At 48.6% G+C, this 25,686-nt stretch overlaps 1 protein-coding gene across 1 annotated transcript in view; it reads left to right on the top strand.

The window, feature by feature from the left end:
• Positions 1 to 25,686, top strand: part of LOC137541114 (opioid growth factor receptor-like) — a 245,563-nt gene that overhangs the window by 121,712 nt on the left and 98,165 nt on the right. The window contains exon 7 of the mRNA XM_068262263.1: positions 24,605 to 24,659. Coding sequence (XP_068118364.1) covers positions 24,605 to 24,659 — 55 coding nt within the window. The remainder of the gene's footprint in view (positions 1 to 24,604; positions 24,660 to 25,686) is intronic.

The raw sequence follows: 25,686 nt of genomic DNA, 5'->3' as shown, positions 1-25,686 counted from the left end.
TCTTGCTCCCTGGGGTGTACGTAATAATGAAACTAAACCTGGAGAAAAACGACGATCATCGAGCCTGGCGCGGGCTCAACCTCTTAGCCCCCTCGATGTACTCTAGGTTTTTGTGATCGGTGTAAACCGTGATGGTATGCTCAGCTCCCTCTAACAAATGTCGCCATTCCTCGAAAGCCAATTTGATGGCCAAGAGCTCCCTGTTGCCAATATCGTAATTCCTCTCTGCAGGGGAGAACCTGCGAGAGAAATACGCACACGGGTGCATTCTACCCTGCAAGCCTGACCGCTGAGACAGCACAGCCCCCACCCCAACCTCCGAGGCATCCACCTCCACAATGAACGGGAAAGAGGCATCCACATGTCTGAGGATGGGTGCTGAACAGAATAGGCCCTTCAGGGTGGCAAAAGCCTGTAAAGCCTCAGGAGACCAGTGAGTGGTATCTGCCCCCTTCTTAGTGAGACAGGTAAGGGGAGCAATGACCGTGGAGTACCCTTTTATAAACCGTCTATAGTAGTTGGCGAAGCCAAGAAAGCACTGAAGGGATTTCAACCCAACCGGCTGTGGCCACTCCAGAACAGCGGAGACCTTGGCAGGATCCATAGACAGGCCCGTGGTGGAAATTATGTTCCCCAAGAAAGCGACAGATGTTACTTCAAAGATGCACTTCTCAAGCTTTGCATATAACGAGTTCTGCCTTAACTGATTCAACACAAACCTTACATGGTTTCTATGTTCAGCGAGGTTGTTGGAGAAGATAAGAATATCATCAAGATAAACTAGAACAAATTTCCCCAACACCTCCCGGAATACCTTGTTAATGAGTTCCTGGAAAACGGCCGGAGCATTACATAGCCCGAAGGGCATCACCAGGTACTCATAATGCCCGTCTGGTGTATTAAAGACCGTCTTCCACTCATCGCCCCTTCTTATACGTATCAGATTGTACGCGCCCCGCAAATCTAGCTTAGAAAAGATCTTAGCGTCAGTAATCTGAGTGAACAAATCATCTATCAGTGGCAACGGATAGCGATTTTTTTTTTACAGTAATCTTGTTGAGACCGCGATAATCGATGCAGGGTTGCAGGCCTCCGTCTTTCTTTTTGACAAAAAAGAACCCTGCTCCAGCAGGTGACCGGGACGGGCGAATGAAACCCTTGGCCAAATTTTCACGGATGTACTCCTGCATGGCCGATTTTTCGGGCCCTGATAGATTGTACAAATGACCCCGGGGGGGTACACAACCTGAACGGAGATCAATGGGACAATCAAAAGGGCGATGTGGGGGCAATTTATCAGCTGCCTTGGGACAGAACACGTCGGAAAATTCAGAGTACTGATCTGGTACCCCTTCCACCTGAATTCTGGTTTGCCCTAAGGTCAACTTCCCCAAACACCGCTGAAAACAACGAGGTGACCAAGTGGTTAACTGACCCGTGGCCCAGTCTATTTGAGGTGAATGAAGTTGCAACCACGGCATGCCTAGGATAATAGTTGAGGTAGACATGTGCAATACAAAAAACGATAATTGTTCCCCATGCAGTACCCCTATGGTGACCTTCACCTCCGGGGTCTGTGACAGAGCACGATTCCGTTGCAGAGGGGAATCATCTACTGCCGTGACCTGAATGGGGGGTGTCACAGGAGTGAGAGGAATACCCAACTCCTGAGCAAACTTAAAGTTCATAAAATTGGCCGCTGAGCCCGAATCAATGAAAGCCTCCGTGGCCACAGATTTCTTCTCCCATGTAATTGTACAGGGGAGAAGCAATTTCTTTTCTTTAAGGGGTGAAAATGGTGTGCCTAGGGTGTCACCCCCCACTACTCCTAGGCAAACTCGTTTCCCGACTTGTTCGGGCAGTTTCGCACCCTATGCCCTGCTTCTGCACAGTATAAGCACAGTTGTTCCGTCATTCTCCGCCTTCGCTCCACCTGGGTCAATTTCGAACGACCAATCTGCATTGGTTCGGGTGGAGGCAAGGCCGGAGGAGATGAGACAGACGGAGATGGCGTTACTAAGGGTGCAGCGAAGGGTGCCACATATGATGTTACCCTGGCACGGTGACTGCCCCGAATCTGCCTCTGATGGCGTAATCGACGGTCGACTCGAATGGCCGATGTGATGGCCTCATCGACTGTCCTGGGCTCGGGCAAAGTTAGCATTAAATCGGAGACCTCCTCCGACAACTCAGACAAGAAGTAATCCATCAGGGCAAAATTGTCAAATCTGGCGGTGACTGACCATCTGCGAAATTCTGCCGCGTAATCCTCGACTGAGCCCCTGCCTTGTCGCAAAAGTTTGAGCTTCCGCTCAGAGGTTGCCGCAAGGTCAGGGTCGTCGTATATCATGGCCATGGCCTTAAAAAATTCCTCTACTGAGGTCAGAGCTGTATCAGTGGGAGGCAGATTGTATGCCCAGGTCTGGGAGTCACCAGTTAACAATGTTTTAATGAAAATGACCCGTTGGGTCTCAGTCCCTGAGGATCGGGGTCTCAACTCGAAGTATGACAACACTCTACTCTTGAAATTCCGGAAGTCAGACTTGTGGCCGGAAAATTTGTCTGGTACGGGCATCCGTATGTCATCACTATGAGGGGATCGCACCGAATCAACTGACGTCTGAAGGGTTTGCACAGAGCCTGTTAGGACATCAATCAAAGCTTTGTGCTGGCCCAGTGCTTGCTGGATAGTATCCACCGAAGTGGCAAGCACAGTCAGAGGATCAGTATGTGCGTCCATCTGTTATTTGGTCTGGCGTTCTGTAACGATCGGTGAAGCACAGAGAGGATCTGATTACCGGTGATCTGCAGTATCACAGGAAATACAGATGTATACCAGATTATACGTGATCTGCACTATCACCGATAATCCGATATACTAACTAACCTCTGTTCACCTAAGTAGAGTGTAGTGTTTGGTGTAACAGTAACACTTGGAGGCCTAGGCCTCAGTGCAGCAAGGAGAACTGCACGGATTCCTTCCGCAGACCTGAGCTCTCCAATACGGGAGGAGTCAGACTGACAGTAGGAAGGATAGTCCGAGAGTGACACTCAGGAGGAAGTGTCACTAACAGGACGGGGAACCGCCTCCAATAGTGAGGTCGGTTCTCGAGGTCGGACAAGCCAGGTCGTAACACACGGACAGATAAAGTACAGATACAGTAGGCAAAGGCGGAGTCTAAGTACAGGCAGGGTTCGGCAACGGGTATCAGAAATATCGAAGTACAAGATCAGGAGGCAGAAACAGAGTCTAAGGACGAGCCGGGGTTCGGCAACAGGTAACAGAAATATCGAGGTACAAGATCAGAGTTCAGGAGGATAGTCAAGGCAGGCAAAGGTCATAACAGATAATCACAATCAAACTAGTACTTTAAGCTATCAACAGAATCTAGCTTAGTGTAGGATTACAGCTCCAGCTGGTCCCGGCACACTAACGGATCTGACTACGGATCTGGGTGCTCCCACGTATGTGATCGCAACGCCAGACAAAGAGCAAGTGAACAGCCAGCAGTATATATACTCAAGGACCTTTCCAGGACCTCCCTAATTGCTGGACCAATGAGAGTAGTGGAAATTGTCAGCTGACCCGCCTGGTCAGCTGACTCACTTCTGGCTGCTATTTAAACTCAGCCTCTGTGCGCGCGCGCGTGTCACTCTGTAACTTGGTGGACTATCAGTCCCAGCCACACCAGTACTGTCTTGCAATGTATTTTGAGAACAGCTTGCGGGGGCCGCCTCCAATGCGGATTCCGCCGTTCCCAATGCGGATTCCGCCGCTCTGCCTAAGCGGCATGCGGCAGTTTTTCCGCGTTGTGACGCCCTGCTGGACGCGGAAACAGCCGCCTCACTTTGAGAGACGATGGCTTTTCCGCGTTTCCTCACAGTGTCCAATCATGTTTGCTGTACTCTCCCAAATGTCAAAGGACATTTGCGATGGGAGTATAGTACCTTCTCAAACTGTATAACTTTGAAAATCAGAGTTTTCCACTGTGTTATCTGAGGCTTATATGGGAAGAACCACTTAAAGAGACACTGAAGCGAAAAAAATATATGATATAATGAATTGGTTGTGGACTATGAATAATTACTAGAAGATTAGCAGCAAAGAAAATATTCTCATATTTTTATTTTCAGGTATATAGTGTTTTTTCTAACATTGCATCATTCTCTAATATGTGCAGATTACACAACACTCAGCATTCAAAATGATTCTTTCAGAGCAGTCTGTGAACTAATGACCTCTCCTCTGGCAGAGAAAAAGTAAATAGTTCAATAACAGTTGAGATAATAAAAGTCAGAAAACAGCCCTCTCCATGACTTTGAAAGTCGTAGAGATTAATGGCTTTTTTGCTTAGAGATAACAACTGGAGTTTCTTAACTCTTCCTGTACTGGAAACAATTAGACTGATGTATCACACGTACACGTACAAATCATAATATCATTTTTTTTTCCGCTTTAGTGTCTCTTTAAGATCAATCGTCTTCCTAGCCAGTAGTGATGAACAGAAATTACACCCATGCGTAATTACGCATCGTAATACGCAATTATGCATCATAATCGTAATGCGTAACTTCGGGGGAACACTAAGCAATTACGTAGTTAATTGTTCCCATTTGCATGAATTTACGCGTAATTTCGTGCCGACTTTGACCGTGAATAGCAAAGCCCCCATACATGCCATTGCTACCAAAATTGCTACATATGTCAAGAATAGTGGGTATAAGTTACAAAAAGAATTGTTCAAAAAGACAAAATATAACCAAAAAATGGTTTTTAAACTGTCATTTTTCTAGGTTTAAAAACCATTTTCTCTTTGCGTATTTTAAATCCATTTTCTCAAAAACTAGAAGGTCTTTTTTTTGACTTGTGCCCCATATTGTCTTTAACATATGTAGCAATTTTGGTAGCAATGGCATGTATGGGGGCTTTGCTATTCACCGCCAAAATCGGCATGAAATTACGCGTAAATTATGCGTAAATTAATGCGTACTTACCAATGATTACACAAAGTCAATTGAATTACGAATATGTAATTACGTGTATGCGTAAATCGTATTTTTTTGTAATCGTAGTAAGCAGATTACGATCATCACTACTAGCCAAGAATAATGATTCACATATAAATATTCGATAGTGGTGTTGGTCATCGATCTCATCCATCAGGCCGAATAGGCATAACTTCACATCTAGGTAGCCACTAACATTTGTCCAGGTGTGTATCACCTGTTGCCAGAATTCCTCTATCACTAGGCATGCCCAGGAGAACTTTTAAAAGCCAACCCATTTTTTTTAGATTGACAACAAAATTAAATTATCAGCAGCAGACATTTATAGTTTGTACAGAGTTATAGGATACCCAGTTATGTATTGGAAAACCAGAAACTGGGATTTTGAAGAGAGCCAACAAAAGCCAAGAAGCTCCCCATGATAATGCCATGCCAAGTAAATGAGCCAGAAGGCATCAGTGTGAGAGGAGCGGAGAGGGACACAGGGAGATTAGTAGTTTAAACAATAAAAGGAACTAGGGGAGCCAACCAGTCAGGTACTATATATACAGTAGGATGCGAAAGTTTGGGCAACCTTGTTATTCGTGTTGATACAGTGATAGTTGAGAAGTGAAATGAAGTTTATTGTATTTACAGAAAGTGTGTGTGATGGATAGCGGAGATACTGCCGCAACAGCAAGCGGCATGGCAGCTATCTCCACGTCGCAGCCGGCGGCTTCCGCCGCAGAGTTACATGCTGGTGCTTTGCCTGGTCCTTCTATCGCTCATAGACTAAGGGCTACGCGCACGTGCGCCGAGCGAAAGGACCTTTATGCATCTAGAAGGGGAGTCAGCTGATCACTCGGTCAGCTGACTCCAGCTATGCTCCGGATTGGCTGAGTGACTGAGGCGGCGCTGTGGAGTGCTTGCAGTATGTATAGGACAGGTCATTCAGTTGCTCCGCGTCTGCTGTTGCAAATGCTACGTGTTAGCACTCAGACCTTAGTCAGATCCCAAAGTGTGCTAGAACCAGCTGGAGCTGGCGATCCACACTTAGCCAGATTCTGTTGATAGCTTAAAGAGACTCTGAAGCGAGAATAAGTCTCGCTTCAGAGATCATAGTTAGCAGGGGCATGCGTGCCCCTGCTAAAACGCCGCTATCCCGCGGCTAAACGGGGGTCCCTTCACCCCCAAACCCACCCTCGCAAACCTTGGTCGTGGAATTGGTCGTTCCTGGAGGCAGGGCTAACGGCTGCAGCCCTGCCTCCAGTCGCGTCTATCAGCGGCCCATCGCCATCTCTCCCCCGCCCCTCTCAGTGAAGGAAGACTGAGAGGGGCGGGGGAGAGGCGGAGATACGCGCTGACAGACGCGCGTGGGGCAGGGCTGCGGCGGTTAGCCCTGCCCCAACCAGGAAGAGGGGATGCGCTGCACGGAGGGGGATTTGGGGGTGATGGGACCCCGTTTAGCGGCGCAATAGGGGCGGTTTAGCAGGGGCACACATGCCCCTGCTATCTATGAGGTCTGAAGCGAGATTTATTCTCGCTCCAGACTCTCTTTAAAGTACTAATTGAATTGTATTGTTTGTTATGACCTTCTGCTAGCTTGACTATTCTTCTGCTCACTGATTCTGTACCTTTGCCTATCTGATATAGTTGCCGACTCTGCCTGATACACTACTCTGATTTAGCTTCCTGTCTCTGTACCGTCTCTGTCCGCCTGTTGCCAAACCTGCTTGTCTGACCTTCCTGTCCTCGCCAGTAAGTTAGTTACTGCGATCCTCTGGGATCCTCTGCTAGTATCACCTACTCCTCAGGTGATTACTAGCTGCAGTACAGCCTGAATCACCTGCTCCTCAGGTGATCAGTAGCTTCAGTACAGTCTGAATCACCTGCTCCTCAGGTGGTCAGCAGCTGCAGTACAGTCTGAATCACCTGCTCCTCAGGTGATCAGTAGCTTCAGTACAGTCTGAATCCCCTGCTCCTCAGGTGGTCAGTAGCTGCAGTACAGTCTGAATCACCTGTTCCTCAGGTGGTCGGTAGCTGCAGTACAGTCTTGTCACCTGCTCCTCAGGTGAATAGTCACTACAATATTATCTCCTCTGCCTGCTCCTCAGGTAGTAGTGGCTTCAGTATAGTCTGAATCACCCACTCCTCGGGTGATCAGTACACTTGTTCAATATATTTCTACCCGTTCCTCAGGAGATCTATTTCCCTACTGTCTACATCTCCAGCTTGCTGGAGTTGGTTCTCATCTGTTATTTTGAGATATTCCCCTCTCCCAGGTCCTCTGGGAGAACAAGTATCTCTATCATTACTGTTGCACCAAGCACCTATCATTACATTGGTTGTCCTGGTTCTGGCTATACTAGTATTATTGGTGATTCTGCAGATCACACATAATTGGGTATAGCATCTGTATTGTTGGTGATACTGCAGATCACCAATAATCAGAGAAATCTGTTCTCGCTGACACCAATCGTTACAGTGTGCAATAATTGTTTAAATAAAATTAGGCAGGTGCATAAATTTGGGTCATTTTATTGATTCCAAAACCTTTATAACTAATTATTGGAACTCAAATTGGCTTGGTAAGCTCAGTGACCCCTGACCTACATACACAGGTGAATCCAATTATGAGAAAGAGTATTTAAGGGAGTCAGTTGTAAGTTTCCCTCTTTTTTTCGGAAGAGTAGCAACATGGGGGTCTCAAAATAACTCTCAAATGACCTGAAGACAAAGACTTATATCACCAATAATACACTATTGGGGGCTCTCAGTTGTTCTTTCTTTTTGTCTTTCTGAAGAAAAAGACTGTTCACCATCATGGTTTAGGGGAAGGATACAGAAAGCTGTCTCAGAGATTTCAACTTTTAAAAACATAAATGGGCAAGCACCATCAACCATTCCCCAAGAGTAAGGGAAATATTATACGAGTGTGCAGAAAGGAACAAAATAGATATACAAGGCTAACAAAGAACAGTAGTCCCCTTTAAATACCGCACCACTCCAAAATGGTAATCAATTCATCAACTTTATTCAACAGACATAAAAACACTTAAAACCAATGTAAGCAGCCATGTAATAATACTAAGATAACAGTCCATAATTAATGAATAAATAAATCTCCACAAGATTATATCAACAAACAGTAATGCCCCTGAATAGATATTATAAGTAAAAATACTGATGTAAAAATCTACCCTGCTAAGCAAAAAAGTAATTCAGCATCAAGGATTGTGAAAACATGCTAAAAAGTGACCATAGTGCTAGAAGAAGAAAGACCAGTGGCAACCAGATAAATTGAAAGTGATACAGTGCATATGATCAGCGTGATAACGCTGTAAATAAAGTGCAATTAGCCATGAAGGTGCTGCGTGCAAAAAGGAAAAAGACAGCGACTAGCGCTGAGAAAAGAGCTAACGCTTACCAGAGGATCTGAATGTGGAGATGAAATAACATGGCATACCAAACCTGCCGTCGCGATTCGCCGCTTTCCGCAATATAGCGGCTTCCACTGGGCATAAAAAACCTGAAAGTGTCCTCGGCAATTTAAGGAGAAGAAACTAAGTGGGCGGGCCCGTGAATACACCTATCACATCACGTTGTGCACGGCCGTGCACACACCAGGAAGACTCTGCAGCGCTGATTAGCGCTACATCACTTCCTGCTCCTAACCCTAGGGATTATGGGTATTGTAGTCACCGAAGAAAAAATATTTTTTTCTTATAATTATCTCTATAATCCTTGGCTTCTATTGCCATATTCATTAGCCTTTATTCACTCCTTTTATCTTTTCTTCGGTGACTACAATACCCATAATCCCTAGGGTTAGGAGCAGGAAGTGATGTAGCGCTAATCAGCGCTGCAGAGTCTTCCTGGTGTGTGCACGGCCGTGCACAACGTGATGTGATAGGTGTATTCATGGGCCCGCCCACTTAGTTCCTTCTCCTTAAATTGCCGAGGACACTTTCAGGTTTTTTATGCCCAGTGGAAGCCGCTATATTGCGGAAAGCGGCGAATCGCGACGGCAGGTTTGGTATGCCATGTTATTTCATCTCCACATTCAGATCCTCTGGTAAGCGTTAGCTCTTTTCTCAGCGCTAGTCGCTGTCTTTTTCCTTTCTGCACGCAGCACCTTCATGGCTAATTGCACTTTATTTACAGCGTTATCACGCTGATCATATGCACTGTATCACTTTCAATTTATCTGGTTGGCACTGGTCTTTCTTCTTCTAGCACTATGGTCACTTTTTAGCATGTTTTCACAATCCTTGATGCTGGATCACTTTTTTGCTTAGCAGGGTAGATTTTTACATCAGTATTTTTACTTATAATATCTATTCAGGGGCAATACTGTTTGTTGATATAATCTTGTGGAGATTTATTTATTCATTAATTATGGACTGTTATCTTAGTATTATTACATGGCTGCTTACATTGGTTTTAAGTGTTTTTATGTCTGTTGAATAAAGTTGATGAATTGATTACAATTTTGGAGTGGTGCGGTATTTAAAGGGGACTACTGTTCTTTGTTAGCCTCTGAGATTTCAACTGTCTGTTTCCACAGTTAGGAACATATTGAGGAAATGGAAGGCCACAGTCTCAGTTCAAGTTAAGGCTTGAAGTGGCAGACCAAGAAAAATCTCGGATAGACAGAAGGACGAATGGTGAGAACAGTCAGAGTCAATCCACAGACCAGCACCAAAGACCTACAACATCATCTTGCTGCAGATGAAGTCACTGTGCATCGTTCAACCATTCAGCGCACTTTACACAAGGAGATGCTGTATGCGAGAGTGATGCAGATGAAGTATTTTCTCCGCCCGCAGCACAAACAGAGCTGCTTGAGGTATGCTAAAGCACATTTGGACAAGCCAGCTTCATTTTGGAATAAGGTGCTGTGGACTGATGAAACTAAAATTGAGTTATTTGGCCATAACAAGGGGCATTATGCATGGAGGAAAAACAACACTGCATCCCAAGAAAAACACCTGCTACCTACAGTAAAATATGGTGGTGGTTCCATCATGCTGTGCGGCTGTGTGCCCAGTGCAGGGACTGGGAATCTTGTCAAAGTTGAGGGACGCATGGATTCCTCTCAGTATCAGCAGTTTCTGGAGACCAATGTACAGGAATCAGTGACAAAGCTGAAGCTGCGCCGGGGCTGGATCTTTCAACAAGACAACGACCTACACACTGCTCAAAATCCACTAAGGCATTCATGCAGAGGAACAAGTACAATGTTCTGGAATGGCTATCTCAGTCTCCAGACCTGAATATAATTGAAAATCTGTGGTGTGAGCATGGGCGTCCGCACGTCTGGCAAAATGGGGCATTGGCCCTCCCCTAGCCAGCTGCGGCCCCCCCCTAGATTGCCAAACCCCAAACCCGGAAGTATGAGGCCACGACCGCCAGCCGCCAAGCTGACAGTCTGGCTGCTGCTGCGCTGCCTTGAGTCTCTCTCTCCCACTCTGACTCAGGCTGGGCTGCAGCTGGGCACCGGGCGGGCGGCTGGCTGATTATCGGCGATAGCCGATTGTGGGGGACGGGCGGGAGGCATGGCAACGGCGTGGAGTCACATGGTGGAGCCAAGAGGAGGTAGTCATGGTGTCAGAGCAGCAGCCGCCTGCATCCGCAGCACGATCTGATGCTAGGCTGGCCGCTCTGCTCCTCCTCCTGCCTGCTCCGGCGAGTCCCGACCGAGTGACTGACTCTGACGTGACGTTAGTCAGTCACACACACATAAACATTACTCTCTCAGGGAGGGGGATCATGCGGCCAGAGCCCAGCCCACAGACAGATGTCAGCAAGGAGGCGGGCATGGCCAGGGAGCTGAGGGAGGAGGGACTGGCAGACTGAACAATGAGTCGGGCCACCTGCAAACTGTGTATGGGGGGCGGAGTAGAGTGGAACTGTCCGTGTGTATGGTGTACCTACTGCTGTGGTAAGTTCTGCCCAGACTCCCCCCCCCCCCATTTTAACATTGGGGCAGTCCGTGATCTAGACATTTCCAGACCAGCCTTATCCAGTTTTAGCTGGTCTGGTCAAGCTGCACACACATATGCTGGCATTGGGGAGTGAGCTGAGCGACAGGCTGTTCCTGAGGCAGATTATGTGAGTGGTTTTCTTTGCCTGTTATTTGTGTGAGTGACCCTCATAGTGTGACACCCCACTGGTGTCAGTCAGTGTCACTGTCCCCACCATTTGGTAGTGCCAGACCCCACTAGGCCTGAGCCCAGCCCACATCATTACCCTCTCCTACCTGGCAAGTTGTGTCTGTTGCAGTTTCTGGAAGTGTGAGAGAGACTGCCGCAGTACGATTGCTTAATGGAGACACTCTGCCGCAGTACAATTGCTTAATGGTAAAACCCTGCCGCAGTACGATTGCTTAATGGTGACACACTGCTGCACAATGATTGCTTAATGGTGACACACTGCCGCAGTACGATTGCTTAATGGTGACACACTGCTGCACAATGATTGCTTAATGGTGACACGCTGCTGCACAATGATTGCTTAATGGTGACACACTGCCGCAGTACAATTGCTTAATGGTGACACACTGCCACAGTACGATTGCTTAATGGTGACACACTGCTGCACAATGATTGCTTAATGGTGACACGCTGCTGCACAATGATTGCTTAAAGGGATATTGTAGGGGGGTCGGGTGAAAATGAGTTGAACTTACCCGGGGCTTCTAATGGTCCCCCGCAGACATCCTGTGCCCACAAAGCCACTCACCGAAGCTCTGGCCCCGCCTCCGGTTCACTTCTGGAATTTCAGACTTTAAAGTCTGAAAATACAGTGACCAGACGTCCCGCATTTGGTAGGACACGTCCCGCTTTTGGGATCCCCTGTCCCAGGCAGCATTGTGTTCCGGGAAACGTCCTGCTTTTGCCAGCGGGACGTCCCAGCTGCAGGACTCTGGCCACCGTCGGACGGACTCTGGTAGGCGCAGCCACCAAGCTACATTTGCCTCGCCCCCAGCTTGCTCCTCGCCCACCCTCCAATCAGCGTTGATATCGGGCTGCATCGGCCCTGCCCCTCAGAGTGCTGTTCCTGCCTGTCAGCTCCGCCCCTAGAGCTCCTCTAATCGGAGCGGCCACCTGGCCGCATCAGGCATGCCCCCAACCTGCTGCACACCCTCCGGCAACCACGTGGAGACCAGGCAGCTACACGAGGAGAAGAAATGGGTGAGAGCGCACTGTCAGTGTCTTCTCCGCTCCTAGTGTCACCCTCCCCAGCCCAGTCGTTGTCACCCCTCTCCCCCAGTGTCATCCTCCCCCACCCAGTCCTTGTCACCCTCCTCACCTAGTGTCACCCTCCCCCACCCAGTCCCTGTCACCCTCCTCATCTAGTGTCACCCTCACCCGCCCAGTCCTTGTCACCCTCCTCACCTAGTGTCACCCTCCCCCACCCAGTCCTTGTCACCCTCCTCACCTAGTGTCACCCTCCCCCACCCAGTCCTTGTCACCCTCCTCACCTAGTGTCATCCTCCCCCACCCAGTCGCTGTCACCCTCCTCATCTAGTGTCACCCTCCCCCGCCCAGTCCTTGTCACCCTCCTCACCTAGTGTCACCCTCCCCCACCCAGTTGTTGTCACCCTTCTCCCCCAGTGTCACCCTCCTCACCTAGTGTCACCCTCCCCCACCCAGTCCTTGTCACCCTTCTCCCCCAGTGTCACCCTCCCCCACCCAGTCATTGTCACCCTTCTCCCCCAGTGTCACCCTCCCCCACCCAGTCGTTGTCACCCTTCTCCCCCAGTGTCACCCTCCCCCACCCAGTCCTTGTCACCCTCCTCACCTAGTGTCACCCTCCCCCACCCAGTCATTGTCACCCTGCTCACCTAGTGTCACCCTCCCACCCAGTTCTTGTCACCCTCCTCACCTAGTGTCACCCTCCCCCACCCAGTCATTGTCACCCTCACCCACACAGTCAGTGTCCTCCTAGCGTTTATTTTGTGCTGACATGTTGCCCACATTGCGTTTATTTTGTACTGACATGTCTGCCCGCATTGCGTTTATTTTGTGCTGACATGTTTCTCCAATTGCGTTTATTTTGTGCTGACATGTTTGCCCGCATTGCGTTCATTTTGTACTGACATGTTTGCGCACACTGCGTTTATTTTGTACTGACATGTTGCCCGCATTGCGTTTATTTTGTACTGACATGTTGCCCACATTGCGTTTATTTTGTGCTGACATGTTGCCCACATTGCGTTTATTTTCTGGTGTCCGGGGTAACTGTTACTGCATTTATCATTTAATGGTAATAGATGGCTATGTTTGCTGCTTTGTGGTTACGGTATAGTATTAGCATCACACAGTTTCTGCACACCCATGATGCAAAGTCTCGTTTGACCACATCATGGCGTAAACACTGCTTTCTTATGCCTCGCTGTTACATCATTATGTTAGCTCCGCCCATAAAATGTCATGGCCACGCCCATTTTTCGGCTGCGTGCGCCGCATCCCCTGCCCCCAGTCTTCATCACTGTGCGCTCCTCAGTCCCCCCACTTTTCACCGCAGCGCGCTGCGCAAGCCGCCCCCCCCCTGCCCCCTTCCCCACCGTCCCAGGTTGGACCCACAAAAATCTGGTCACTCTACTGAAAATCACTGCCACCATTAAAGGAATACTGTAGGGGGGTCGGGGGAAAATGAGTTGAACTTACCCAGGGCTTCTAATGGTCCCCCGCAGACATCTTGTGCCCACAAAGCCACTCACCGAAGCTCTGGCCCCGCCTCCGGTTCACTTCTGGTATTTCAGACTTTAAAGTCTGAAAACCACTGCACCTGCGTTGCCGTGTCCTCGCTCCTGCTGATGTCACCAGGAGCGTACTGCGCAGGCCCAGTATGGTCTGTGCCTGCGCCGTGCGCTCCTGGTGACATCAGCGAGAGCGAGGACACGGCAACGCAGGCGCAGTGGTTTTCAGACTTTAAAGTCTGAAATACCAGAAGTGAACCGGAGGCGGGGCCAGAGCTTCGGTGAGTGGCTTTGTGGGCACAAGATGTCTGCGGGGGACCATTAGAAGCCCTGGGTAAGTTCAACTCATTTTCCCCCGACCCCCCTACAGTATTCCTTTAATGGTGACACACTGCCGCAGTACGATTGCTTGATGGTGACACACTGCCACAGTACGATTGCTTAATGGTGACACACTGCCGCAGTACGATTGCTTAATGGTGACACACTGCCTCACTACGATTGCTTAATGGTGACACACTGCCGCAGTACAATTGCTTAATGGTGACACACTGCCGCAGTACGATTGCTTAATGGTGACACACTGCCTCACTACGATTGCTTAATTGGGACACACTGCTGCACAATGATTGCTTAATGGTGACACACTGCCGCAGTATGATTGCTTAATGGTGACACACTGCCGCAGTACGATTGCTTAATGGTGACACACTGCCTCACTACGATTGCTTAATGGTGACACACTGCCGCAGTACGATTGCTTAATGGTGACACACTGCCGCAGTACGATTGCTTAATGGTGACACACTGCCGCAGTACAATTGCTTAATGGTGACACACTGCCGCAGTACAATTGCTTAATGGTGACACACTGCCGCAGTACGATTGCTTAATGGTGACACACTGCCGCAGTACGCTTGCTTAATGGTGACACGCTGCTGCACAACGATTGCTTAATGGTGACACACTGCCCCAGTACGATTGCTTAATGGTGACACACTGCCTCACTACGATTGCTTAATGGTGACACACTGCCGCAGTACGATTGCTTAATGGTGACACACTGCCGCAGTACGATTGCTTAATGGTGACACACTGCCGCAGTATAATTGCTTAATGGTGACACACTGCCGCAGTACGATTGCTTAATGGTGACACGCTGCTGCACAACGATTGCTTAATGGTGACACACTGCCCCAGTACGATTGCTTAATGGTGACACACTGCCTCACTACGATTGCTTAATGGTGACACACTGCCGCAGTACGATTGCTTAAAGTGGACCCAAACCAAACATTTTTTTTTAATTAAAAACATTTAGTTGCAGCACTCTGACACATACAAAGATAAATAAACACTCCTTCAAACCTTTCACCCTTCTCTTTTCATAACTAGGGTTATACTGGGGGCAGCCATTAGCAATTCCTCCATTGCCAGACACCACTTACTCAATCAGTTTGCTGGATTTTGTCCCGGCAATTTGAAAGGAAGGGAGGAGTTCCTCCAATAAATGTAAAATATTTTATATTTGTCATCATGCAGCTGAAAAAAGGCTGCTATTTATTATTATAATTTAAAAAATAGATTTTATTTCTGAAATCTTGTATTTTTAATTTGGGTCCACTTTAATTAGACTGAATATGGTAGGATTAGATAGTTAGCGCCTCTTGACTATGTACTCTATTTAGCACTGACATCTTCTGCAGCACTTTACAGAGTACATACTCAAGAGGAGCTAACAATCCAATCCTACCATATTTAGTCTAATGTCTTACCTTATTGTGTATTTATATAGCACTGACCAATTCTACAGCACCTTAAAGTTCATAGTCATATTACTGAACCTTGTCAGAGGTGCTCACAATCTAATCCCTACATACTCCTAGCCTAATGTCCCACCATTGCTAAATTCATGTAAATTTGGCTCCTCCCGAGACCACGCCCACATTCTAGTCTATGGCCATGCCCATCTTTCGACACCGCTAGCATCTTTTTTCTTTGCCCCCCCCCCCCCTGGAACATTTTCTGCGGACGCCCATGGGTGTGAGTTAAAGAGAGCTGTCCATGCTTGGAAGCCATCAAACCTGAATGAACTAGCAATGTTTTGTAAAGCGGAATGGTCCAAAATACCTTCAACTAGAATCCAGGCTCTCATTGGAACCTACAGGACACATTTAGAGGCTGTCATTTCTGCAAAAGGAGGATCTACTAAATATTGCTTTCATTTCTTTTTTGTGTTGCCCAAATTTATGCACTTGCCTAATTTTGTTTAAACAATTGTTGCACACTTTCTGTAAATCCAATACATTTCATTTAACTTCTCAAATATCACTGTGTGTGTCTCCTATATGATATATTTAACTGACATTTTATATACCACATATATACCAACAATTTACACAGGAAAATCATGACAGTTAACAAGATTGCACAAACTTTCGCATCCCAATATATATATATATATATATATATATATATATATATATATATATATATATATATATATATATATATATGATCTTCTTGGAGAAAAATCTGAAGAAAAATGTAATTGCACATGGGCTAATATGTATGTGAGCTTGGTTGTTAATCAGAACTTGAAATGATCATCATTAATGAAATTTGAAAATAAAACAATAAACAACAATAAAAACAAGAATTTTATCCAAAATGGACATCAATCCTGTGAGATTTTCGGCAAGCAGATTTTTGGACATATGTGTTTGCTTTGAGACCAATCTTGAAAATTTTGCTTGCTCATCCCTAAAATTCATAAATCTTCAGCAATCTCAAGCAGCCTGCTCTACCGCACCCCCTTCCCGGTAAGTATGAAGACACGCCTCCTGGTAAGCTTTCAATTCACAGGGAGTTATGGCTTCAACTGACAGACCAATCACTCTCCTTCTTTGGGAGCGGTTCAGATAGAGTGGGCGTGAGCAGGCAGGGGAAGTCACTGAGGCTGTGAGAAGTGATGACTGGTGAAACAGCTTTTTTGCTTTCTAATTTTGCAACACCTAAAACCAGTGGTGCTCAACAGAGCTCGAATATTCGAGTAGCTCGAATATTCGAGCTCTTTTTCAGCTATTCAAGCTCGAATAGCTGCAGCTATTCGAATGGGCTATTCGAGTGAACTCGAATAGCCCACTCACTATTCGAGCTATTCGAGCAAACAGCGCTATTCGAGCTCGAATACAGAGCTCGAATAGCGTCATAGCCCAGATTGATGTCCTTAGAGCCAATCAGAGGGCTCCCAGGCCCTCTGACGGCAGCCAATCACAGAGGGGGACTATGGCCAGCCCCTACCCTATAAATAGCGGCCGCCATGTTCGGTTTTTCCGTCCTTGCCTGACTTTGTACAGAGAGAGATCTGCTCCTTTGTGCTTTGGCTTAGCAAGTGCTCTATAGTGGTCAACTACCTAGCATTTTTGCTCACATACACCTCCTATACACACCTATATTGTTGTTAGCTAGATAGAGATTGTATTTTAGTTAGTAGCTTGTGTGTTACATAGAGACACAGCTGCTGCTGCAGGCAAGCTTACACAGCTTTAGACCTCAGGGCCTTGCCTGTGTGGGCAGCTGTCCTCCTGTCCTCTGTTAGTTTATTTCTCATCTATACCAGTGTTTCTGCTGTTTATTCTACCCTGTCTTGTCCTTTACTTACTGATTGATTATTGTATTTTGTATACTGTACTAGGGACACTCACTGTTACTGTTCATAGCTCCTGCGTGTGTGTGTGCGTGCACTGTCTGTACAGTACACAGTATTCCCTTCTACTGAATCATCTGATTACTACTGAATCTGATTATTGTATTTTCTAGTTCTTACTGTACTAGGGAGGGACACTCAGTCACTGTTCATAGGCTAGCTCCTGCGTGTGTGTGTGCGTGCACTGTCTGTAGTGTACACACACTCTATTTCCTTCTACTGAATCTGATTACTACTGATTATTGTATTTTCTAGTTAGTGTGCTAGGGGACACACTCACTGTTCACTGTTCACACTTACTGATTCCTAATTATTGTATTTTGTATTAGTACTGTACTAGTAATCACTTAGCGATCTAATCACTTAGTGATTAGTGTCACCTCACCCACCAACCCACTCCATTAAAGTACCCCACTTTTTCACCCGCCCTTTTAAAAAACTTTTTTGTTTACGCCCAAAACATCTAAGATGTCTGGAAGTGGCAGCCAGCGCGGTTTGGGCAAGGGGAAGGGCAGCAAGGGAATCAGGAGGAGAGGGAGCAGCATTGTGGCAAGCCGCGGCCGCGCCACCATGCACAGTTCTGCAGCAGCAGCAGCTGCGTCAGTGGCTAACATTCCGCCTATAGCCACTGGCCGTGGACGCCTTGGGCGCCGCCCAGCAGGAGCAACTCACGCTGCAGAGACACAGCAGCAGCAGCGTGTAGTACCTGCTCCTATTTTCCTCCAGCCGGGTCGGAAACGTCCCATTGAGGAAAAGGATGCAGCCACTGTGGTGCAACTGATGACGGAGGATGAGCAGCCCACCATCAGCTCTGCATCCGAGGCCTCCACCCTCACCACCACCACCCCTGTTCGCAGCAGCCACCCAGCAGGGCCTGGGGAGGAGGCCAGTTCACCGACTGTTGGCGATCTGTCATTCAGCAGTCTTTTGACCCCAGACATCATGAGTCAATTGTCTGCTGTTGTTGGCGATTTGGAGGAGGAGATGCTGATGGGCACTTTGGGGGAGGAGGGATTGGACAGCAAGACTGTGGCGACAGTCAAGCAGCCCATCCATGCATCAGGAGAGAAGTTTGGGGGGTCATCATCCCAGCAGGACATGTTTCAGGAGGGGGAGGATGATGATGATGATGATGACGTGGTGACAGACAAAGACTGGGTGCCGCCACCACCAGCACCTGGGGATGTCATCATCAGCAGCTCTGAGGAGGAGGAGGAGGATGCGCTTGTGGGCCTTGCAAGGAGGCGCATCATTGCAAGCATTGGCAGCAGTAGGCAGGTCCCACAGCCTGCTGGTGTCTCAGGCTCAGCAGCAGCAGCAGCAGCATCTGCCAGTACCACCACCAGCCGCACCCAAGCCCCCCCCCCCAACCACCACAGGGAGACAGGCAGCAGCGGCTCCAGGCCGTAGGGGGCTTTTCTTGTCACGAATCTGGCAATTTTTCACCATGCCCACAGTTTACAGCAAGTACGCCACTTGCAACCACTGTCAGCGGAAGTTGAGCAGAGGTGCAGACCCCTTAAAGTTCAGCACCAGCTCTCTGATCAACCATCTTGCTGCTAAACATTACCACCAGCATGAGGAGTTCCAGAGGCTGAAGGCATCTGGTGCTGGCAGTGGCACCACACCCATCACTGCACAGCCTTCAGCAGCAGCAACAGCAGCCACCCGCCCTCCTGCTCCTCCAGCAGCACCAGCAGGAGTGAGGAAACGCACTGCTCCTCCCCCCTCTGCAACTCCTGCTGCCGACACTGAGGCCTGTTCTGGCAGCCAGTCCTCAGTGGCCTTCTCTGCTGTCTCCGCTGGTTCCCGTGCTAGCAAAAGGCAACGCCAGAGCCTTTTGAGCGAGTCCTTCCAGGGGGTGGTTAGGGCTCTGCCTCCCAGCAGCCGTCGCGTGCGACAGCTGAACGGCTTGCTGGCACGGGCCATGTGCTCCTAACTCCTGCCGTACACGCTCGTGCAGGAGGGGAGCAACATGCGTGCACTGCTTGCTTGTGCAGCCCCAGACTGGCAGCTCCCCAGCAGACACTTCTTCGCCCGCCAGGTCATGCCTGCACTGCACCGCTTTGTCATGGCCAATGTGGAGCTAGGGCTGGAGCATGCGGTTGGTGAAAGGGTCCACGTCACCATGGACTCCTGGAGCAGCCGCTTCGGGACAGGCCGCTACCTGTCCTTCACTGTCCACTGGGTCAGCCTGGTGGAAGGGGGTGAGGATGGGAGAGCAGCAGCGGGCACAGCAGCAGCAGCAACACAGTGGGTGGTGCCACCCCGCAGGGTCAGGGGAACTGCAGCAGGTTCCTCCGATCCTCTGCCATCCTCCGGCACACCTGGCCAAACCCCCCGCCTCAGCAGCAGCGTGAAGCCACGCCACTGCCAAGCGCTGCTGCAGTTGGTCAGCCTTCAGAAGACCAAACTGACGGCAACCCATGTGTTGGCCAAACTCCAGGAGCAGGAGAGGGTTTGGCTGACCCCCAGAGGCCTCAGAGTCGGAGAGGTGGTGGCCGACAATGGGGCCAATCTGGTTTCCGCAATTGACAGGGGAAACCTGACCCACATCCCCTGTCTTGCCCGCTTGCTGAACCTGGTGGTGCAGAATTTCTTGCGCACCTACCAGGGGATGGGCGAACTGCTGGAAACGGCAAGGAATGTTGTGCGTCACTTCCGGCGCTCGCCTGCAGCCTCTGCGAGCCTGGAAGACGTGCAAAAGGAGCTGGAGCTGCCAATCCATCGGCTGATCCTTGACGTTCCAACTCGCTGGAACTCCACCCTGGCGATGTTGGAGCATCTGGTTGAACAGAAGCACGCTGTCAACCAGTACCTTGCCCTGGCCACTGTGTCCGCCGCTCAGAAAAGGGACAAGACCAGCAACATCCCGTCCATCGTCCCCGATGACGACTGGGGGCACATGCAGCAGGTGTGCTTAGTGCTGGCTCCCTTTCTGCAGGCCACCAACATGGTGAGCAGGGACCATGCTATGGTGCGCGAGTGGGTGCCCCTGGTTTGTCTGCTGAACAGGGCCCTCGATGCTTTGCTGGAACAGGGAGTGGCAGCCTTGGCCCAGCAGGAGAGGCCTGCAGCTGCACAGTCCACCTCTGAGGGGGAGGAGGAGGAGAACTTGGTGGAGGTCCCTGACCTTGCTGCTGATGAGGGGGATCAGCACAGTGCAGCTGAGTTGGTGCGGGGGTGGAGAGAGGATGAGGCGGCAGAGGAGGAGGATGAGGAGGACAGCACTGCCATCGATGTGCCAGCAGACGTGGCCCGCCTCTTCCCAATGGCAACGCACATGCTGACATGCCTGCGCAAGGACCCCAGGGTGATCCAGATGAAGCAGAGGGAGGACATCTGGATCAGCATGATGTTGGACCCGCGCCTCAAGGGGAAGTTGAGCCAGTTCCTGCCTCCTGCAGGAGGAGACCCAGCGCAACAAATAAGGAGCTTGCAGCAGGCCCTTGTTGAGCGCTTGGAGGAAGCCTTCCCCCAGCCTTCCACCCCCACTGTCCAGCCAGCACAGAGGCAGCAGCAGGTGCCTGCATCCAGCAGCAAGCGCCCCACAGACCTGCTGTCTCTCAGCAACGAGCTCTACAGGACTGTAGAGGCTCCAGCAGTGACTAGAGAGGAGATGCATGCAGCAGCATCCTCCTCCGTTCACAGCCAGCGCCTGAGCCGCATGGTGGCTGACTACATGGGGTCCTACAGCGGGCTTGACAGCGATGCCCCTGTTGATCCCATGGAGTATTGGGTCAAGCGCCTGGAGATCTGGAGCGAGCTGGTGCAGTACGCCCTGGAAGTGCTGTCCTGTCCCCCTTCCAGCGTGCTGTCCGAGCGCTGCTTCAGTGCAGCTGGTGGCGTGGTCACCGAGAAACGCTCACGTCTGTCTCACAAGTCTGTGGACAGACTGACGTTTCTCAAGATGAACCAGGCGTGGGTGGAAGGCGAGTTCCTGGCCCCTGTTGTCGGCGAGAGGGGGACATGAACTGGCTGCCGGAACCATTGTTAATATGCCTTACCACCCTTTACCACCTCCTGGCTCCTGCTCACTACTAAGCCAGCCTGGTTCAGTTTGACTATTACGTCGCCTGTAGCCACACATTTTACACCTACAGTGGGCTGCTGTGTACTGCCCTTATGCTGTCTGTCTGTGTTTCCCACTGCCTGGGTACACAGATTTTACCTTCTGCTGCCACTCTGCCACCAGCTATTACGTCCAACAATAGCTATATGTTAAATTTGCTGTCAAAAAAAAAAAAAAAGTTTAAATTTTTTTGAGGTGCCTGGGTTGAAAACTGTGTTGTCCCAGTTGTGTATTGGACACGATGTGGGCTGCACGACCGCTGTCTGGGACCTCCTGTTGTGTTTATTTACAGCCCTGGTATCACCGCTAGGTACCAGGGCTATTATGTCACGCTGCCTACCTACCTGCTGCCACACTCACACTACTCCTCCATTCCTCCTGCTGCTGCTGCTGCTGTCTGTCTGTCTGTGTTTCCCACTGCCAGGGTACACAGATTTACCTTCTGCTGCCACTCTGCCACAAGCTATTATGTCCAACAATAGCTATATGTGTAATTTGCTGTAAAAAAAAAAAAAATAAACCATTACAAAATAAAAAAGGTTTAATTTTTCTGAGGTGTCCGGGTTGAAAACTGTGTTGTCCCAGTTATGTACTGGACACGATGTGGGCTTCACGACCGCTGTCTGGAACCTCATGCTGTGTATTTACGGCCTGGTACCACCGCTAGGTACCACAGCCTATTATGTCTCGCTGCCTGCCTCATTGACTGCCTGCTGCCACACAATCATCCTCCTCCTGCTGCTGCTCTTGCTGAATTTACCTCCTGCTGTCTGTGTGTTTCCACTGCCAGGGAGCACATACAATGGCGCTTCCACCATGCGCCACCAGCTATTACGCTCAAAAATAGCTGCATTTCTTTAAAAAAAAAAAATATATATACTTTTTAATACTTTGTGATATTATTTTTAAAAGTGTCCGGGTTGAAAACTGTGATGTCCCAGTTGTGTATTGGACACGATGTGGGCTTCACGACCGCTGTCTGGAACCTCATGCTGTGTATTTACGGCCTGGTACCACCGCTAGGTACCACAGCCTATTATGTCACGCTGCCTGCCTCATTGACTGCCTGCTGCCACACAATCATCCTCCTCCTGCTGCTGCTCTTGCTGAATTTACCTCCTGCTGTCTGTGTGTTTCCACTGCCAGGGAGCACATACAATTGCGCTTCCACCATGCGCCACCAGCTATTACGCTCAAAAATTGCATTTCTTTAAAAAAAAAAAAAATAGAAGAGAAATAAGTGAAGAAGAAGAAGACGATATAGAAGAAGAAGAAGATATAGAAAAAGAAGAAGAAGATGAAGGAGAAGAAGAAGAAGAAGATATAGAAAAAGAAGAAGAAGAAGAAGAAGAAATAGAAAAATAATAATAAGAAGAAGATATAGAAAAAGAAGAAGAAGAAATAGAAAAATAATAATAAGAAGAAGATATAGAAAAAGAAGAAGAAGAAATAGAAAAATAATAATAATAAGAAGATATAGAAAAAGAAGATATAGAAGAAGAAGAAGAAGAAGATAAAGAAGAAGAAGAAGAAGTATATACACTGTACTGAACAGAATTTTGGACACAACTTCTCTTTCCACCTTTTTTTTTTTTAAAGAAACATCCCCACATAACCACTTGCTGTTGTTACTTGGAAAAAAAAGATGTTTCTTGCATCATTCACCCCCAAAACAAGTGTTGGAAGCTATTTAAGGCCAATTCGAATAGTCAGCTCGAATAATGAGCTCGAATACCAACTCGAATAGTGAGCTCGAATTTCGAGGTCTAATCGAATAGTAAAAAATATTCGACTCGAATATTCGACCGACCTCGAATAATTTACCGTATATACTCGCAAGCAAGCCGACCCGCATGTAAGCCGACCCCCCCACTTTTACCCCAAAAAACAGGAAAAAATGATTGACCCTCATGTAAGCCGGGGGTAGGAAACGCTGGCCGCGTGATCCCCCCAGTATGTCCCAGTATAGCTAGTATAGTGCCCAGTATAGGTAGGTAGTGCTCAGTATAGCAAGTAAAATGCCCCAGTATAGCTAGTATAGTGCTCAGTATAGCTAGTATAGTGCTCATTATAGCTAGTGAAGTGCCCCAGTTTAGCTAGTATAGTGCTCAGTATAGGTAGGTAGTACTCAGTATAGCTAGTAAAATGCCCCAGTATAGCTAGTATAGTGCTCAGTATAGCTAGTATAGTGCTCAGTATAGCTAGTGAAGTGCCCCAGTTTAGCTAGTATAGTGCTCAGTATAGTTAGTATAGTGCCCCCAGTATAGCTAGTATAGTGCCCCCAGTATAGCTAGTATAGTGCCCCATTATAGCTAGTATAGTGCCCCATTATAGCTAGTATAGTGCCCCCAGTATAGCTAGTATAGTGCCCCCAGTATAGCTAGTATAGTGCCCCCAGTATAGCTAGTATAGTGCCCCCAGTATAGCTAGTATAGTGCCCCATTATAGCTAGTATAGTGCCCCATATAGCTAGCATAATGCCCCAGTATGGGTGGGTAGGTGCTGTCCCTCCCCGCTCCCCCTGCGGCCGCCGCTGCTGCTATTACCTCAGGCGGCGCCGCTTCCTCTATCCCCGTCCTCCTCCGGTAGTAACTCATTCACAGCAGCGCGCCTCTCGCTGCTGTGATGACGAGGAAACCATAGAGAGCGGCTTCCTGTAGCGTGATGCCGTTACTATGGGAACCGCTCTCTATGGTTTCCTGCGTCATCACAGCAGCGGGGGGCGCGCTGCTGTGAATGAGTTACCGGAGGAGGACGGGGATAGAGGCAGCGGCGCCGCCTAAGGTAATAGCAGCGGTGGCCGCGGGGGGAGCGGGGAGGGACAGCACCTATCCACCCACCCACCCACACATGACTCGCAAGCAAGCCGACCCCCCAACTTTTGGCCCACTTTTGGGGGGTCAAAAATTCGGCTTGCTTGCGAGTATATACGGTACTATTCGAATTCGACCTAACTCGAATAATAAAAAGGGGTATCCGAGCATCCCTGCCTAAAACAATGTTTTACAAACTTTTTTGTGCATAATTCATTTAAAATATTGTTATTTTTTAATGCATAGAGCGACTATAAACAGTACTTTTTTATATGGGGTTTTTAGCATTAACTTGTTAACTCTGTTGTGATCCTTAGGTGGAGATGGTCAATCTAGCATTCTACCAGAACAGGATTCCTTGCCAGCCAGGAGGTCAGTTTGTCTGTCCCTTTATATTTATGTCTGATTCTCATTCTCCTGACACACACACACGCACACGCACACACACACACTTCCCCTTCTCCATTCAACACACAGACACAGACACACACAGACACACACAGACACACACACACACACACACACACACACACACACACACACACACACACACACACACACACACAGACACAGACACAGACACAGACACAGACACAGACACACACACACACACACACACACACACACACACACACACACACACACACACACACTTCCTCTTCTCCATTCTACTTCCCAGGTGTCCTTGTTTCCATGACTACAGCACCATCTCTAGTCTTCTGGCTATCTATACTGGATAGCCCCTCTTGCTACCTATACTGGGAGGATGCTTCTGGCTACCTGTGCTGGGGGGTCACTCTGTCTACCTATACTGAGTGGTCGACCAATACTGGTGGGGCTACTTCTTGCTACGTATACTGGGTGGCCCTTCTGACTACCTATACTGAAGGATTTGCCTATAGTGGCAGATGGCTCCCTCTGATGACCTATAATGGAAAATGCTACCTAATACTGCAAGCCCCTTTGGCTAACTTTACTGGAGGGCCCTTTTGGCTACCTATGCTGTGGGCCAACCTGGGGCTTATACTGGGGGGTCCTATGGCTACTGATAATGAAGAGCTACTTAAAACTGGGGGGCTTCCCTGGCAGCCTAAAGCTAGTGTTGGGCGAACACCTAGATGTTCGGGTTCGCGAACGTTCGCCGAACATCGCCGCGATGTTCGGGTGTTCGCGCCGAACTCCGAACATAATGGAAGTCAATGGGGACCCGAACTTTCATGCTTTGTAAAGCTTCCTTACATGCTACATACCCCAAATTTGCAGGGTATGTGCACCTTGGGAGTGGGTACAAGAGGGAAAAAATATTTGAAAAAGAGCTTATCGTTTTTGAGAAAATTGATTGTGAAGTTTCAAAGGAAAAACTGTCTTTTAAATGTGGAAAATGTCATGTTTCTTTGCA

This window comes from Hyperolius riggenbachi, chromosome 12 (assembly GCF_040937935.1).
Source record: "Hyperolius riggenbachi isolate aHypRig1 chromosome 12, aHypRig1.pri, whole genome shotgun sequence".
Classification (NCBI taxonomy): Eukaryota; Metazoa; Chordata; class Amphibia; order Anura; family Hyperoliidae; genus Hyperolius; species Hyperolius riggenbachi.
Note: the sequence above shows the minus strand (reverse complement) of the source record. Positions and strands in the feature narration are given on the sequence as shown.